Source organism: Ovis aries, chromosome 20 (assembly GCF_016772045.2).
Source record: "Ovis aries strain OAR_USU_Benz2616 breed Rambouillet chromosome 20, ARS-UI_Ramb_v3.0, whole genome shotgun sequence".
Lineage (NCBI taxonomy): Eukaryota > Metazoa > Chordata > Mammalia > Artiodactyla > Bovidae > Ovis > Ovis aries.
The window spans coordinates 42982872-43001797 of NC_056073.1; the positions used below are offsets into that span (position 1 = coordinate 42982872).

Consider the following 18926-nt stretch of genomic DNA (forward strand, 5'->3'; position numbering starts at 1 on the left):
TGAGGATGACAGTTAATCTGCCTTTGCAGGCTTAGGAATTCCAAACCTGATATTGAATCCCTTAGGATATCTAATGCAGAGGAGATCTGTTGTCAGATCTGTTTTTATCTTTTCTTGGACACTAACTTAGAATCACATCTTTCTCCCCACAGGAGCACGCACGCGCACACACACACACACAGCCCTCTCATTTGGATACCCTCATCTGTGCTAACACAACTCCCAGTGTGCAGATTCTCCTAGCATTTATCTTTCGGGACTGAAATCATTGCTTTATCTGCCTCTGTATTAGACAGCTAACTACATGAGGCCAGGGGATGTGTCTGTTGAGTTTGAATCCCCAGCCTATAGTTAGTGTTCCAAAAACAGTGAATTTTGGATAAATATAATCGAATTTTTATTGCATTTCATTCATTTACCTCTCTAGGCTCCATTTTCCTTATTTATGAAAGTAAAGAATTAGAGTAGTCAAATTCTACACCCCATACTGTTTGTATTAAAAGCATCTGAGAGCTGCCAAAATAAAACAAAACCACCCCTTAAAATAGGAAAACTCATATTATCTCACTTGACTCTCAAAGATTCTGATCTGTATACCTGGGCAAGGGCTGTAGAATTTGCTTCTGATATGTAACAAGGTTTGGAATCTGGAAGCTCTTTGAGCTCTAGAAATCATTCAAATGTCCTGTACTTCCTAAGGAAGAGATGCTAAATTTCTGAATCTGTTGCTTAAGGTCTCTTTCTTTGAACTCTACTTAGTTTTCCAATCTCAGGTATCACCTTCACCTTGCATCTTCAGATCCAGTCGCACTGAATTGCTTACAGAAAGACCTATCCCAGCTGGCTTTTTGTGCAATGAATGCACCGCTATTGTGCTGACTGAAGCATGAAGTTTAGGTACAAACTCTTCCAAAAACATTTCTCTGATACTTTCTCTTCCCTTTTAGACCCTTTATTTTGCTTCTATAAAGGTATTTTTTATTGTACTATATCATCTTTGAACTTCTTGAAGACACAGAACAATTATTCAACTAGTGCTCTTTCCTTACTGTGGCAAATTATTCCTTAAACAAGTATTCACTGAGAATCTGTTATCGAAATTTACATCATTTTATACTCATACTAATAATATTGCAAGCATTGTTAATATCTTGCAAATGGGGAAACAAAGGCTTATAGAGGTTCAGTCACTTGAATAAACAGCCACATGGCTTGTTTACTAGTTGGAACTGAATTAGCTTCCAGGATTTTCTGATGTCACTTTCTTCACATTACCATGTTTTCTTAAAGGAACAAAAGAATCAAGAGAAATATGATTTGAAGTAGATTCTCTCAAATCTATTTCCTTATTCCTAAGTAAATGTGGACTCATTTTTTAAATTGAGGTGACATTGGTTGATAAGTTTTGTGGTTGCAATATTATATTTCCACTTCTTTATACACTCTAGTGTGCTCACCATGAAAAGTTTGGTTTCCATTTATCACCATACAGTCAACACCCTTTATGCATTTCAGCCTCCCTAAAACTGATTCATTCAGATCACCTCTTGGAAGCCACATTTGGATAAACTAGAGTTTCCTGTAAACTCAGAGGAAATCAGTAAGTACAGTTTAGCCAATGTTGCTGTTGTTTTTTAAATTTATTTAAATTGGAGGCTAATTACTTTTTACAATACTGTGGTGGTTTTTGCCATACTTTGACATTAATTAGCCACGGGTGTACATGTGTCCCCCTTCCTGAAACCCCCTCCCACCTTCCTTCCCATCTCATCCCACTAGCCAATGTTTTAAGAGAGTTTGCAGGAAAAAAATTCTCAGTAGTAAAATCATAGAGAGGATTCCTTTGGGATTTGTTAGCAACTTAATTTAAAAATTGAAGTTTTGTTGCTTTTCTTGTTCTTGCGTTTTAAGGCTGTTCCACCCTGCCAAGGGGCTTCCCTGGTGGCTCATATAATAAAGAAACTGCCTGCAATGCAGGCGACCCTGGGTCAGGAATATCCCCTGGAGAAGGGAACAGCTACTCACTCCAGTCTTCTTGTCTGGAGAATTACATGGACTGAGGAGCCTGGTGGCTACAGTTCTCGGTGTTGCAAAGAGCCAGACACAACTGAGCGACTCATACTTTCCCTTCTTTCACTTCGCGTTCACCTTGCCAAGGGCTTGGAAATTTGAATTAGGAATAAATGGTGGTAGAGAAGATCAGAGATGGCATAAAGGTTTTTCTTGGGGAGCTTGAGGCCCTGCCACTTTCCTCTAAGGCTTGACAAGATGAAAAGATAATTAACATAAGAGCTAATATTTATTAAATGCATATTAGGTACTTGACATTTTGCTTACTGTTTTATATTTATTTGTTGAGGGTTTCCAAATGTTAATCATTTCGATATCACTTGTATGGATTTTGCAAGCTTTAATGTCATCTACACTATTATTTACTTAATGTTTTTCCTTCAGTGGATTTTACTCATTATTTTTCCCCTTTGTTCTAAGCCATGCCATGCTCAGTGACGTCAGTAATGTTTGACTCTTGCGACCCCGTGGACTGTAGCCCACCAGGCTCCTCTGTCCATGGAATCTTTCAGGCAAGAACACTGGCGTGGGTTGCCATGCCCTCCTCCAGGGGAATCTTCCCGACTCAGGGATTGAACATTCACCTCCTCTGTCTCTGGCATTGCAGACAGATTCTTTATTGCTGAGACACCTAGGAAGCCCTTTATTCTAAGCAGTAGACCATAAATATGAAGTCTGGTTACATATTTCTATATTTCAATTAAATAGTTTTCAATTTACATCTTTTCTAAAACACAATAAAATGAATTATTATTTTAAAAAGTTCAAGGGTTACCTGAAAAGCATATTGGACCATAGTTTGGGAAACACTGTTTCGTTTAAACCCTAAAAGAACCCTTTGCATTGAGAACTTATTATCATTTGCATTCAAAAGGGAAAAGTGAGGCAAAAGAGTAAATAACTTGCCTAATATTACAAGCTGAAAAGTGAAAATCACAGTCTGAACTCAGATCTGTGTTATTCCACAACCCAAGCCCTAAAATATTATGACATTCTTCTCCAGCCTTGGGAAAGATTTCAGTCATACCTCCAATTTTGCATATGCTATAACTGTAATTTTGTAAAAATATGAATGTGCTTGAAATTGAAAGTAAAATAAAAAATTAAAATAGATGTGTAGGGTTGATTTTCCTTTCCATTTCCCCCCAGACACCTTAATGTTTTACCCCTGCTTTGCTTTTGGGTTTCCCATGGGGTGCTGGTGGCAAGGAACACACCTGCCGGTTCAGGAGATGCAAGGGACGCGGGTTTGATCTTCCTGTGGGAAGACCCCCTGGAGGAGGAAATGGCAACCCCTTCTAGTATTCTTGCCTGGAGAATCCCAGGAACAGAGGAGCCTGACAGGCTACAGTCCACAGGGTCACAAAGAGTTGGACTTGACTGAGCGTCTGAGCACGTTTTGCTTTTATGATTGAAAAAATGTATAGAGATCTCTAAGAGAATCTCTCTGATCCGTCCTAACTTTTCAGAGGTCCGATTTAATACCAATATTCATCCAGTAATAGTAGTAGTCGCTCAGTCGTGTCGGACTATTTGTGACCCCATGGACTGTATGTGGCCCACCAGGCTCCTCGATCCATATATAAATGTGTGGGTCTAATTGCTTATTAAAATATTCTCAAAAATATTTAAAATGGTATTGTCCATGAGCTGATTTTGATGCATTAGGCTCTCTGTCCTTGCTTCTGCCGGCTCAGTTAAGAGAGGGTAGTACTGAAAGCTTTTAGATTTGTTTGAGTAATGAGGAGTGAGAATTTTTTCCAAGCACCTGTGAATTGTTTATGCTAATTGGGTCATAACTGACGCTGCCTGTGTGTGGGCTGCGTCTTTAGCCCACTCTCTATATGCTGTATGTGAAAGCAGGCATTATTAATCAAGCAGAGTTATTTTATTGTATTTTTGCATGATTTTCCTCCTCTCTGTGGCTCATCCTCTCATCTTTTCTCTCTTGCCTCTTGTTCTTATGCCCTACTTACGAGCCCTGAATCGCAGTATGTGACAAAGCAGGTGCTTGCTGGGGGCAAAGGCACAGAAAGCGATGGAAAGCCACGTGCATGTAAATGGACAGCACCAAGAAGGCTACTTTGTGTGCAGAGAAATGTTCTGTTCAAAGGCTCATCCAGAAACGGAAGCTTGGGCTTCACGGTCATCTATATATGCACAGAATTGGCAGGCTGGCTATCTCCACAATATCTTCCCTCTTGATCTGCCTTCACCCTCTCCTTCACAATGTTCCCTGCATTAAACACAGGTTTGGAGAGCCTGAATGCGAGCAATTAGAGGTCTAAAATGGAGTGTGTGGGAGGTTAAGAGGGAAGGCTTGGTAGTTAGCTTGTCACCCATGAGTGAAGCACAGCGGGCTGCTTCCTGGCTAGAGCTACAGAGAGAAAAAAAAAAAAAACCAACCAGAAAAATGCCCCAAAGTGAGTATTTGTTGAGGGCAATGACTTCAGCATAATAGAGACAAGACTGGGAACCACATAAGAAAAGTGTCACCCGAAGCACCTCTCAGAGACAAGGGTCTGAAAAGTAGTCTGATGACATGTTAACTACTTGGTTAAGGACATCATCACCACGAAGACACAGGAGAGATACAGCCTGTTTTGCTGTGCTGGTCCTAGTGGAGCCCTGAGGGGCAGATGGGTGAATGGAAACGGTTATAATCCAGCTGGCAACTGTGCCCTCCGCGAGGACACAGTTGCTTTAGAATCACTGTTTTTGCCTCAGTCCTGAAAGAGCGAATTATGAGCCACGTGTAAGAAAATTTCAGGGGACAGATGTGGAGAAGGAAGATAACCTGCTCAGGTGTGTGGCTCCCATGTAGGGCTTAGGTGGGTATCCACGGCCACCTTCCAGGAGTGTGAACGGTAGCCAGCTTGAGGATTAAGCAGTCCCAAAGTATAAAGACTTGCCTAGGTAGTAAAGGTCTGAAGAAGGAAGGAGAAAGGAATCTCAACTAAAGGACAGCCCAGAGCTAGTTTCTGGAACGTGTTCAGAGCAGCTTTTCACTTGATCTCAAGTAAGTGCATCAGAGTACATGTTGAGGAGCTCAAGCCTCCCAGAATTCTACTTTTTAGACAAAATAAAAACTCAGCCTTCACAGACTATTGTATATTAAAAAGTCCTTCTAAGAAGGGTATTATTCAGGAACCCCTGGAAATCAATTTTAAAAGGTTAATTCTTTTCAATAGTGCACCAGCTCCCTCCTGCTGTATTTTCTCTTTGCTTTTGCTTTTTTTCCCCTGCTTTATAGAGGGTACATCAGAGTTGATGACTTTCTTCCATTTCCTGCTTCTCTTTGTATTTGAAAATTAATTTTGCCTGTCCCTCCCCTCAGCCTTAAGCAGAGTCTCTATTTCCAACTAAAGATTTTAATTATTTAAAGGTCTTAGGGAGTTTTTATTTTCTCTATCATGAATTGTCAAAAGTCCTTTCCTTGAGTCCCAAGTTTCTCTTTGTAATGCAGATTTAAGCATTTTCATTCCTTTAGCTCCACCGAGACCTTTAGTAAATCTTAATATTTCCACTGGATATCAAGGATGGTGCTAGGCATCCAGAATATGGTATTTAAGATCACCACCATCTATGTAGGTAAATAACAAAACAAGAGCTTCAGTAACTAATCAATAATAACAATGTACCAAGCACTTCATAAGCACACCTCCTTCATTCTCAGAAACCCCTATGAATGTGGATCTAATATTATATGCATTTTGATTAGGACGCTGAGGCTTAGAGAATTAAAGCCATCTACATGAACGCGTGCATCTAGTAAGTGGTGGAGGCAGAATAATATAAAATGCTAGTGGCTAGAACAGCTGATCAGAATATGATGGGAGAAAGTCCTGGAAAAGTCAGGCAAGACATCACAGAGGGGGCGACATTGGAGCTGGGTCATAAACACCAGGAACGGAAATAGCAGGCACTGGGGAATTCCCTGGCTGTCCAGTGGTTAGGACTCTATGCTTTCTCTGCCAGGGGTGTGTGTTCAATCCCTGGTCAGGGAACTAAGATGCCACAAGAAAAAAAAAAAAGAAAGAAAGAAAGAAAAGAAAATAGCATGAACACTTTCTGTGCAGATGACTGTTGTTAACAATTTGCAAACAGCTGAGTGCAACCAAATGTCTTGTGTCTCTTGGGGCCACGTGAAGAAGTCCCAGGGGTTTAGACTTTAGGTTTACAGTACATTAAACTCAAAGCTAAAGACTGAAAAAGACTTCCCTCATAGCTCAGTTGGTAAAGAATCCACCCGCAATGCAGGAGACCTGGGTTTAATCCCTGGGTCGGAAGAGCCCCTGAAGAAGGGAATGGCAACCCACTCCAGTATCCTTGCCTGGAGAATCCCATGGACCGAGGAGCCTGGCAGGCTACAGTCCATGGGGTCGCAAAGAGTCAGACGCGACTGGAAAACCAGCTGTTCTGGCAGATTTCACAGGGTGGAGAAAAGAGGAGCTGGAAGCTAGTTGGGGTGGGGGACAGGGCGGGAAATGGTGGAGAGAGGAGGTTTTAGATGAGTTTCTGACTTAGCTGCTCACCAGGGCATTCATCAGTCGTCAAAACTGGCATTTTCCTTTGTCGAACAAGATAATGTAGACGACAGAAAAGGCGCATTAGGATGAAGTAACCACGACTACAGCACCTGGTTTCAGTGCCAAGAGTGATTTAAAATGATAAAAGAGGGGGAAATTGTGAGCAGGAGTCATAAATTTGATCGTTAGTAACATTAGACAAATGGCTGCCTTTTAATGTATTTTCCCTTTTGAATATCATTTAAACACCCAAAGATATTGATGGTTTTGGAGGGAAGAAACTGAACACAATAGAGAGGGCATGATTGGTGTGGTAAGAAGAGACCTACAGCTCCATCCAGGAGATCTTTAGTCTCCTCCACCTTCTCAGAATGAGCTCTGTGATCTGGGCATGGGGCTGAACCACTCTGAGCTTCACCATCTTCAGAAGTGTGATTTGGTCACAAACATTGTTTACTGCCTGTGGGGTTGATGGAGTCAGATATCCTCAAATTCAGCTTCTGACTATGCTATTATTTAAATGTATGAGTCAAAGTGTTAGTTGCTTAGTCGGGTCTGACTCTTTTCGACCCCATGGACTGTAGCCCCCCAGGCTCCTCTGTCCTTGGCATTCTCCAGGCAAGAATACTGGAGTGGGTAGCCATTCCTTTCTCCAGGGGATTTAAATGTACAGTCTTTTCTAATCTGTGAAATGAGCATTATAACTCCTCCTTTGCTAAATTTCTTTGAGGATTCACAGATACAATGAATATGCAGAGTGTAGCACTGATGTGTAGTCCAGTTTTTGTTTTTTTTTTAAAAAAAAAGCCCACATGCACCTTTCCAATGGTTTGGATTTCTTTAAAGGGAAGGACATAGATAAAGATACTCAGGCAAGAATAGCTGCATGATTGTGCTGAAACCTCCTTTCCTGTAAAATGGGAGGTCAGAAGTTCATAGCCCTGGTTGCACATTGAATCACCTGCATAGTTTGATAGATTCCCAAGTGTGGGACTCACACCAAGGATTCTGACATAATTGGTTTCGTCCCGGGACTCCAGCCTTGAGGCCACAGAAGCTTACCAGGTGTTTCTAATGTGCTCTAGGTTCAATCATTGCCGCTCAAATTTTAGCATAAATTGCCTCACTATCTTGTTAGCTTTAGATTCCGATTCTCTAGGTCTAGGATGTCTGAGATTCTGGCATTCTTAACAAGTTCCCTGATGACACAGAGGCTGCTAGTCTGGGGCTGAGCTGAGTGATTAATGCTTCATAACGCTAGTTCTCAACCTTCAGGGTCCACCAGAATAACCCAGCAGCTTGTGTAAAATGTGGCACCGGGACCTGGGTCGGGCCCTTACCAATTCTGGATTGCTTGGTTTAGGGCAAGGGTAGAGAAAAATCACTGAACTATAGTGTTCATTTCAACCTAAAATCCTGTGATGCCAATTTTGTGATTTTATGATTTCCCTCCCAGCTTATGTAAAAAAAATTATGACTCTGAAGCTGAGTGTGTGGGAGATCATTGTCAGAAGCATGAAAGATGGGTGATCGCAAGTTACGTGATGTCAAGACATGACTGGTCTTTATATCATGTGCATCTTCAGCCTCCACAATTCTCCCTTAGCATTACTGGGGACTTTTGCAGGACTCTCTGTGTGAGCAGTATTTACTGTTAAAGAAGCATCACAGGTGAACCAGGAGGGCATCCTTCATCCTTCACTGGTGGGAGATGAACAGGATGACTCTGGACTTTTTTCCTGCTCCTTGTTAACACATCACGCTTTCTACAGCAGAAATCCCTCAGGAGAAGCAGGCTCATCTTCCCTACCTCGAGATCAAACCAAGGGAAAATGGAGATGGGGGGAAATAACATGCCTGCTTTATTCAGCAGAGCAGAAGACTGGCTTTTTAAAAACTCTTTGGGAATTTCAGCAGAATCTGTCCCAGAACAGATTTTTTTTTTCTTATTTTTCTGGATTCCTCTTGCTTTTAGTAGCTCAAAATATCCTCTACCCAGGGACAGGCTTTTTGCCACTTTCCAAGAGAAAGTGAAAAACAGCCATGATGGGGTCACAAACATTGCAATTCTCACTGTTGCTTTGGATAACCATTCTTCATGTAATTAATATAGAAGGGCTGTTTCCCCAAAAGTTTATGAATTTGGACCCCAACTGATGCAAGGATAGTAATGTGTGGAAAATGAAATTATTTTCTTGGTTTCCCCTTTAAAATACTTATACCTGTCCTTGATCAGTCTATTGACAAGTGTGCATTGCCTCAAGAATGGACAACCCAGTAAAAGGCAAAAATCATACATCAGTTTAGCCAACCAAATCCTAGGTCATCCACATTCCGTGTACTTAATACGGTATTTCCATGTGGGCCTTCTTTATAGAAGAGGGTACCCACTGGGGGCTACTCGACCTCACTAACATCGCCCCGAGGCTGGGCTGGGCTGGCCGTGGAGGAAGCTGCTGTGTGTTGGAACGTAGCAGCAGCACAAGGCCCTGATTGCTTCACGTGCCTTTCTCAAGAGCCAGCCACCGTCCTGCCTTCCTTTCCCTGGTCCTGGGGGCCTTGCCATTGGCTTTAGACATCCACTCCACCACCTGTGCCTTTGGTTCAGAAAGGAAAGGGTGTGAGCCATGGTCCTCAGCCCTCTGCCCATTCACTGGAGTCCCTTTTTCGGGCTGAGGACCTTCTGATCCAGGGGAGGCAGTGTCTGTGCTGAGTGGAAGGAAGCTGCTGTGAGGGAGCTGGAAAAACGCAGTGACAAGTCCTAGCGGCAGCAAGTCACTCCCCAGCCAGGAGGCCCGGGGGTGACTAGTCCTAGGTGATGGGGCCCTGGGGAAGGTGTTGGTGGGAGAGGGGTTCTCAGTTTTAAAGTGAAAGGAAGGATAGAATTTTCTCTTGGTGCTCCCTGTTTTTCGGTTTTGCCCCCAGTTAGCTTCTGATGGGACAAGAAAATAATCACCGTGTTTTAAAATTTACTTAAAATTAACTTTGTGTGTGTGTGCTAAAAAAAACAGGAGGTTCACTCTTATCAGGTAGCACTTTTGTTTGTAAGGCAGTGGCTTCCTTTCAAATCTCAGAGAAGGGACAGCCTTTTGCAAAGATGTTTATTTTATTGCTTGGCTCATGTATGGTGTTTCCCATGTGGCGGTTGAAAGCATTTTCAAATCTTACCTCCTTAGTGCTCTTAACAACTCATGAACTGGGCCTATGCATGACTGAAGGGCTGAACAACAACACTGTTCCCATTTTTCAAGGGACATTGAAAGTCAAAGAGGTTAGTTTTCCCAGGTTGACTGTGGCAGACCCAGGGTTTGAACCTAGGCAGTCAGGGTCTGGTTGTAACCACTGTGTCATCCTGCCTCTAATGGTGAAGAAAGTGGCCCCGTCCTGGGGTGGAAGGAGAGAAATCACACAGGATGGACTGGTTCTTCAGTGTTGGTCCTCAGAATAGTGGGATATCTGGGTAATCATCATTGGACCTCTTACTTAAAATGCAAACTCCTAGGGCTTATACTTGGATTTCTGATTCAAGAAGTCGGGGGGTTTATGAAAAACCCACCTGGATGTTGTTTAGGGAGCCCCCACTCTTACTACAGATCCACGGCTCCTTCATTGGAACATCATTCTGACTATCCCCAAATGAACGTTCTATCAGGGAGCACAGGCAGCTTACGCTACCACCTCCCATGCACTTTCCAGCCTTTCCAGCTCTGGTGTCTAAACCACAGTCACCGATGGCGACATTTCTGACCACTCCACCCCCGGCTCCATCTGCTGACAGCCACCAGGCCGCCTTGAGTCCTCTGAGCCTCCCACACCCTGACTGCTTTTCTTCTGTCAATGCCTGGAGCCCACGCCTCTTAAAGGCTTAAACCGTGGCTCCTGCAAGGCAAGATGGGCATCTTTAGTATCTGTGATTCGCTCCCTTTCTCTGCTCTGCTAACGGAAGTGCAGCTCCGGTGCATGTCCCCCAAGCGCCAGCATTATTCTCCTGTTCAAATGGAGTGGACAAGACGCAGCAGTGTTCAACACAGAACCGGAGACGGGATGGAGCCCTGCCTCAGCTCCCCCGTTTCTTCTGGCCTCCGTCTCCTTCTGCTCCTAGCAGCTTCTTACTTCCAGACCCAGAAGGCGCTGGAGGATCTGGCCAGTGTCTCAGGCTTCTGCTAACTCAGTAACATTCTCATGTCTCTTTCAGTGGCTGAGAGGAGCGATGCTGACTGCACATACCCACAGGGATGAGAAGAATTAGCTGTTGCTGATGTGCATACTGACCCAAGCCAATCAACCAGATAATTACCAGTCTCTGGATCCTATCGAGGAAAATGGAAGCGGAGAAGGAGGAGGCTTGCAAGCCACTGAAGTTGCCGTGAGAATTTGGCGTGAGAGCCAGGTAAAACCAAATCAGAAGAGACAACTGGGAAACCCAAGGCAGAAGTCATCAGGGCCCTGTGTGAAGTGCCCATTACCACGTAACAGTGAAAGATGCCAGCTTTGTCCAAACAGCATCTATCCTTTTTAGTTCTCCTTCGTGACTTCCAAGAATTCAACTACTTCTCTATTTAAGAACATGGACATTGCCTTTCTGTGTTACTTGTACCATTTGGGATATGCCCACGCTCAGGTTTCCTGACTACCTTAAATATTCCATGGAAAAGGAAACATAGGCTTTAAAAAACTCTCCTGCCTGTCGAGAGAGTCCACGTAATATCCCAGCCTCATTCTGTACTTCAGAGTGCACGCACAACCTGCTAAGTGCACCCTGGAACAGAAGAACAAGCAACCTGGAGCCTAATTGACCATCTTAAAATCTATAATTTAAATGTATACATCAGCCACACTTCACAACAGGCATATTCCTTTGTGCTCCCCAAGGACACTGCTGATTCCTCGAGTCTGTAACTGAATTCATCTAAAATAGATAAGGCTGCTGTTTGTAGGAGTTCAAAGCCTCTCTCAGGAGCCTCTCATCCAGCTGGATTTCAGACAGAGAGGTCAGGGTGCCCTGGATCTTCTCCAGTTCAGAGGCTGAAAACTCCACCTTTTCCTGGGGCTAAAAGCATCCTTGAAGTCTTTCAATCTTACACTTTGGTTGCAACGAGGTGGGGGCATCATTTTCTAACATAGCTTTCCAAGGGGGCATTTGTACAAAAGCTGGGTAGGTTTCTTTTGAACCAAATCAAGAAGTTTAGGTTGATTCATTTTGCTGTATGCCTGCCTCCATGCCAGAAACAGCTCGGCAGGGGTTACCAACTGAGAAATCCCAGTAGTTGAACTCTCGCAGCAGAGCTTACACTGCTGCAGGTCACAGGGCATTGTTAATATAAAACCAACATGCAAATGAGAGGAGTTTCCTGTCTTTAATTACCTTGAGCTCCTTGGCTGTAGAAGAATCTCTGAGCTGACTCAACGTCCAAGAGTCTAGGAGTAGACTCCACATCCAGAAAATAATCCATTTTGGGATAATCCATGCTTGATGTTCCCGAAACAAGAGTTTTAAGGCAAAATAGTCACTTGTATTGCCTATGGGAGAGAAAAAGAAAACCCACAATATTTTAGATTGTCAAATATGATTTGGGGATAAGAAATATCCCATTAAATATGCCATTATTTGACTGACATTTCCAGTTTTAAGTCCATCTGTCAACAGAGCTTTCCTACTGTATGAGAAAATGAAGCATTTCACCAACATTTATTAAAAGTAATATATTCTGCTCAGAAAATACAGGTGATCCAGGCTAAAGAGAGATAACATACCAGTTTTTCTTTGTTGTGTATTAACTGGAAAATAAGCTTTTAAATTTTCATGCTGTTTTCAAAAGGTCTGATAAATGACATCATTAAGTATCAGCTGTTCTGAACAGTGATCCTTAATTGATCCAGGGAGTTCCAGTCCCCCTTGAGCAGTGAGCACTAACCTGGGAATCAGAGCCTCCACTTACGGATGCCTTGCATTTATGACACATGCTGACATGTTTGCTGTAAAAATGCCTCGTGTTCCTTCCTTGTAGTGATTTCCTCCAGCACGTTTTATAAAGTGCTAAGGACCATCACCTGCTTGCCTCTGACACAGGCTGCTTGTGAGAAAGTAATCTGGTTTGCCGAGCACCAGCAATTATTTCCGAATTGCAATGATCCCCATAATATTATCATGCCTGTCAGGAAGCTAATATATATATTAAAAAAAAAAACTCAGCCTGTTAGGTTCTTTTTAGCATATGTAGCCTTTCTCAGATACTTGCACAAATGTAGCATCTATTTCTGCAGGATGTTTTTGGAAAGAAGTAACAAGACCAAGTCATTAAAATCAAACCCAGAAGGATAATCTAATTCGTTTTTCTTTCTAACAGTGCATATTTTAAGAAGCCAAGTCTGCTAGAAGGAAACTTTTAAAAATATCCAAAAGCTACCCCAACAGCAAATCATACTTACTGCAAAAAAAGAGAGGAAAAAAAAAAAAAAACCTCAAGGGTTAACTGCCGGCAGTAAGAGCAATTTCAGTCAGAGTGTCTTTGATCTCACTAAATATTCCCGGTGAAAGTAAACAATTTTGATTGTTTGATTAGATCGGCGATGAATAACATATACCCGTCTGCTGGACTTCTTTATCAGATAAAATGGCCAGAGCATGTTACCTTAGCAACGGAAGGTGACGCCAGCCCCAGCCTCTTTGTATCCTCCTCTGTGAAGGAAGAAAATGACCAGCTTCCCGTGTAAAACTTTGGCAGAAAACCATCACCATCAAAATCTACATGTCACCATCAAATGGGTCCAATACCCCATTTCTCCCTCCCCATCTCCACCCCGATCCCCACCCCCGGCCACCGCCACTCATCCTCAGGCAGAGAACTGTCATAGTCATTTTAAAAAATGGCTTTGGTTTAATTATTTTTAGAGCTTCAAGCTCCAGTTTTATCTGCAATTACAACAAGAATATACGATTAAACAGTTAATATGGTAGAAAAGTTGTCGGGGTTCCAGTCCTTACCCTAATGCTGGCTGAGGGTGGTGGGGACAGGACATCTTAGCTGGCATCTGTTAAACAGTCCCCTGTTATAATTAATACACGGATCAGTCACCAGCATCTAGGCTGAAAATAACTCTCTTTTCCTTCTGCGAATCAGTCACTGCAAGAAGCTTGAAAAGCTGTCTGAAATTTCCTAGGTTTTGCGAGCTGCATTGTAATGTAAATCTTTTGGGAGATTTCCCCCTTCCAAAAGGTAAATGAAACCCCCAAAAGATAAATGAAAGGAAGAGTCTTGAAGTTAGCAGGTACTCACCAGCACTTGTTGGCCCCTTTCGACAGGACACGGCTGAGCATAAAACGAAGCTGTGCAACGCTGCTGAGCCCAGAAGCCCAAATGAACAGCTTCTAATTTTCCCTTCAATCTCAATTCAAGAGCACTGAGCAGAGGCAAGTGACAGATCTGCCCGTTTTATATTGTGATGAAATGCAACCCCTAAGACGAGATCTGAGGGGAGCTGCTCTTTAGAACACATTAGACTGCTAATTTAAGACAACTGAAAGGTTTTGTTTTACTGTCTTTTATGTGTTCTCTCTGCTACCCCCTCAGTTTAATTTGCATTTAAAATTGCGCTCGCTCGTGTCTCCTCGGTTCTCCAAGGTGTGGAGTACTTTCTAATCAGGACAGGCTGCTTGGGTAGGGTTTGGTGCAACGTCACTTTTATTCTGAGCTGCAGAACAAGGTGGGTAATTATAATTGCGGGCTGTTTTCTGGGGTAAAATACAGAGTGAATGCTGGATTTCACCCCCTCCCTCTTTCCTGGCCTTTCTTCCTCTTCCACCTCTGATTGTTTGGTCAGATTTCCTGCTGGCATCATGTCAGTTTGCCTAAATGCAATCTTTTCTGTCTGAATGTAACAAACCTAACAGAAAAAGAAACTTTGTTTGGATACCTGAGCTTATTCTGGTGATACAGCCTCCCTACCAAACCTCAGGAAGGATTTTTAGGCACAACACTTTGAGATCTGCTCATCAAAGCCATAATGGTGGTCAAATACGAGATCTCTAGTGGGTTTTCCATGACCCTCTTGTACCCTTTGTTGACAAGCAGAATTAGCAAGAAGTGTGGTGTGGTGTGTGCATATTGGATTGAGAAAAGAGGAGCTGCATTTAAGAAGTTACTTCAGGTTTAATAAAATGGGTATTCCCACAAATATAAAACAAAACAAACCAGAAAAGAAGCCTTTGGAGGATGACCACCAGATTCCCTTCTCCCATACCCACAGCTCTGTGGGCTGCTCCTAAGGCAAACCTGAACATCTCCTTCGGTCTGTCTTATGGGTTTTCCCACCCAATGAGAGGAAGTCAGACGCCAATCTGGTGCTGCAGAGTTAAGCCTAATTGATGAGAAAGGAAGCTGAAGCTACCGATCATAAACCCTTACAGAGAAAGCAGACTTCAGACTCAGAATTCTCGGAGCTTTGCCCAGACCCAAAGACTGATTTCCCTAAGGTTATATTTCTGTTCAGCCCCCAGTGGAGGCATGCTGAACACTTGACATTTACGAGAGGAGAAAGCTGTCTTCTGGCTCCTTAGCTCCCAGGGAGATGTGGGCGACAGGTTCTGAACTCTATTGTGAGCCTACTGAAACTGTGATGACTCAGGGGTGAGCGCATGTGTGTGTGAGCACAATCCACTGCTGCTGAGCACAGATGAGTATGTGATTGAAAAGGAGATGATAAACTGGAAGCTTGAAAAACAGAGCTGAACCCCGGGGGTTGGAGGATGGGTTTGGAATCAGTTATTTCTAGAGAGTGGACCAAGAAAGGGAATTTGAGGTCTTACAAAATGGACAAATAGTGTGAAAGGACCATGCTTTAAGAAAACTCTGAAAATTTTGACTTAAATGTATCTGGGAAGGGATGATTGATTATTCACCTGCAAAAGGGACTTCATTTTACTAGGTTTACTAGAGAACGACTGAGTTCTCTAACATGCCGTGACCAGGTTCTGAAATAGGTTTTCAAAAAGTGATTTTACTCTCTGGGGAGCATAGCTGTAGCTCATGTGTAAGAATAGCTGTGCAAGGCATTATTTTTAAAGGTGGGGAAGTATTGTAATGTTCAAAAGTCAATGTCAAAACCTGATCAGCTCAGGTTTGTTTTATAACTTTCATCTACTCTAAAGAAGCACTCACAATGGCCCATTGTTCTGAGACATAGAACCAGACAGAGAAGAAGGCAAGGTTAGAGCAAGTATTCAGAATAACTCTTATGTAGCACTGAATGATTCAACCCAAAACATCCTTGAGATGTCAGCTCTAGAAGTTAACTCAGACAATACTAACAAATCTTGGTGAGCTAGAGATAAAAAATTATTAAAAAAAAAAAAAGAAAAAAAGCTAGAGTTGAGACTGCCCTGGTGGTCCAATGGTTAAGAAAACATGCTTCTAATGCTAGGAGCAGGGGTCAATCCCACTGGGGAACTAAGATCCCACATGCTGCTTGGTGAGGCCAAAAAAATTAAAAAATAAAAAGCCAGAGTTACATCTTTTACACTGATGACATTGCAATATGAAATTTTAGCACTGTAAGGCTGAAATAAATAATATAGTGTTATTTAAAATACTGATTTGGCAGAGATGTTTATACTTTTCTATTGAATAGGTGGTAAGAATAGGTGTGGGCATGTTCTATACACAAAAGAAGTGTTTGATTAAAAATGGAGGCATATTTCAAGATGGAGTCTGATCAGCAAAGGTATCAGCTGGTATCAATTTATCTCGGAGGCGTACTTATTTATATGATTGGATAGCATAAGACCCAAACAATCTAGGAGTTGCAGTTAGACAGTTTGCTCCTTTCATATCATCCAAATAATGTGCATCAGTGTCAGCCTGGGTTTACTCTGTTTGCTAAGAAATAAAGAAGTTTGTGTTATTGACAATTTTACAATTTTTCATTCTTGTTTAATTGCTTTACCATATTCCAGAGATCTCCAGAAAACTGTTTTTATTTATGTTGGACTGCATGAAATTCTGCCTGCTACCTGCATGAAATCTTGGGAAAGTTTCTCTTTTCCCAACAGACCCAACTAACTTTAAAAATACTAGAAGCTCTCAAAGTGTGTGGATATTTTGGATCCCTTGGGGGTGCTAGTCTGAAGATCTTTGGTTAAGTACTAGTTCACTAAACAAAGGAAGCCTGTTCAGTCACTTCAATCCTGGCTGACTTCTGCAACCTATGGACTGTTGTCCACCTGGCTCCTCTGTCCATGGGATTCTTCAGGCAAGAATCCTGGAATGGGTTGCCTACAGGAAGGAGACGGGGGGTCCAATTTCTGGGTCAGGAAGATCCCCTGGAGGAGGAAATGGCAGCACACTCCAGGATTCTTGCCTGGAGAATCCCATGGACAGAGGAGCCTGGTGGGCTACAGTCTATGAGGTCACAAAAGAGTTGGACACGACTAAAGTGACTGAAGTAATTTAGTACTGAAGTACTCATCACTAAATAAATATATGCAAGAAATAATATATTCACTTATCTTGCAGATAGTTGACCTGAGAACGATATATTCAGTAGCAGTGTTTTCCCTTTGCTTGGCAAGTCACTCTCATCCCCTCATTCAAAACTCAAAAGAAATTTTTCCTTCTCTCCTCAATAAAGCTTGTCATTAGATGGTAGGAGTACTGCACACACTTTATCTGGGGCTTTATTTTTATTCAGATCTCTCTGGGGAAGGAAACACTTTCAGCCATCACCAATTACTTTTATCAATACTTTAGTATAAATTAATTTCAAGTCTTTTCTTGTGAGAAGGTTTTGATGATAGCTGGAAAGCTAAAGAAAACTGAGAGGGTTGGAAAAGCAGATGGAGGTGGGGATAAATAGTCTTACAGGGAGGAGGAGCCTAATTTTATTCCCTATAGTCATGTAGTCATGTTTATTTCATGTAGTAATGTTTTGAGGGCTTACTTATGTATAAGATGCCAGGTATTTGGCTAGAAAAAAAGGAACGTTAAACCTGTAAACATTTCAATTTGGACCAGGGCTTGAAATTGCCTTAAAGGACCAGAGGCAGACTCTGAAATCCTATTTTAAGAACATTCGGTGAAAGGAGTTTCCCCTTTGGCCCATCCTTGGCTAGCAGGAAAATTCTTCAAAACAAAAGCCTGCAAGCTTCTGCTTCTGAAACTGCATTCAAGAGAGAGACCCTAGGAGAGAGCCCACACTGGCCAACGTGGTGAAGGCTGGAGTCAAGAGGAGGGAAGGGGCCTTTGGTTCCACTAACTGCCCCTTCTGAAAATGTCCTTTCCCCTCTTTTAATACTTTGCACAAGGGTCAATTCACAGAGTGAAGAACAAGAGTTCAAAATGTCATCCTTCCCTCTGCCAACTGGATTCTAGTAAGCTGACCTTGCTTATAATGTGGAAATTTCTTGGTTTGGCAGAAAGAATGTTCATAAATTATGTCTCTATCTCAGTGTTTATCTAATTGACCTGGAAATAGGAAAATGAAGAAATGCTGAGTTGGGGGATGAGGGGTTCTCAAGCAATGCTCTGCTGAGAAGAGAGCATCCCTAAATCCCTAAATATGAAGATGGGAAAGTGGCCAACTAATGATGGAGAATGTGTTGACAGTGGCAGCTCCTTTTTAAAAAAGCTCAACTGTGATGATATATAATAATGATATTCGACTTCATTCCCTCTGGTGAGAAAATCACATTGCCCTCAATTCTTTATGTGTGGGTATTTGTGCAGTTTGTTTCAGCTTTCCTGGAGGGAGCTGAAAAAATTAATCACAATTTCAATTGCATTTTCCTAGTCCTCCTAAAAATCCAGATTGCTGTTGTTGTTTAGTCGCTAAGTCATGTCTGATTCTTTCTGACCCCATGGACTGCAACCTACCAGGTTCACTGTCCATGGAATTTTCCAGGCAAGAATATTGGAGTGGGTTGCCATTTGCTTCTCCAGGGGATCTTCCTCACCGAGGGATTGAACCTGTGTCTTACCAAGTACCTATTATAAACTAAAGTAAATTTTATTTATTGACATGAAGTATCTCTTTGATAAATTACCCAATGAAACAGTAAGCTGGAAAGTCATTGGGTATAGTAGGGTACCATCAATACAAAACTGTGTATTTTTATATGTGATAAGATTGCCTGGAAAGACAGAGCTTCAGAGTCCTGGTAGCAGTATCTCTAAGTACTTTCCTCTTTATATATGTTTAAACTCTTTGAATTTTCTATAGGCGTCACATGGTATTATCTTAGAAGAAATAACAAACAAAAACAAAATAAATGAAAACAGGTCCAGCCACATTCTTCCCCTGGGTATGTCGCAAACTGAAAAATATCCCAAAAAT

General features: G+C 42.2%; 1 protein-coding gene and 1 long non-coding RNA gene across 5 annotated transcripts in view; one reads left to right on the forward strand and one right to left on the reverse strand.

Annotated features, from left to right (window-relative positions):
• The window catches only part of PHACTR1 (phosphatase and actin regulator 1), a 522692-nt gene extending 508573 nt beyond the window's left edge, over positions 1-14119 (reverse strand). For 2 of the 4 annotated variants that reach the window (XM_042237252.2, XM_060403782.1), the window contains exons 1-2: positions 13877-14119; positions 11965-12119 (exon numbers count right to left, since the gene is read on the reverse strand). In XM_042237252.2, the coding sequence (XP_042093186.1) occupies positions 11965-12067 (103 nt within the window). In that variant the 5' untranslated portion in view covers positions 12068-12119; positions 13877-14119. Of the gene's footprint in view, positions 1-11964 lie in introns of all 4 variants that reach the window. The other 2 variants (XM_060403783.1, XM_027959200.3) reach the window with 2 other exon arrangements.
• The window catches only part of LOC121817407 (uncharacterized), a 49467-nt gene that overhangs the window by 11868 nt on the left and 18673 nt on the right, over positions 1-18926 (forward strand). Inside the window, exon 2 of the long non-coding RNA XR_006057299.2 lies at positions 10795-17964. This is a non-coding gene — a long non-coding RNA (uncharacterized LOC121817407). The remainder of the gene's footprint in view (positions 1-10794; positions 17965-18926) is intronic.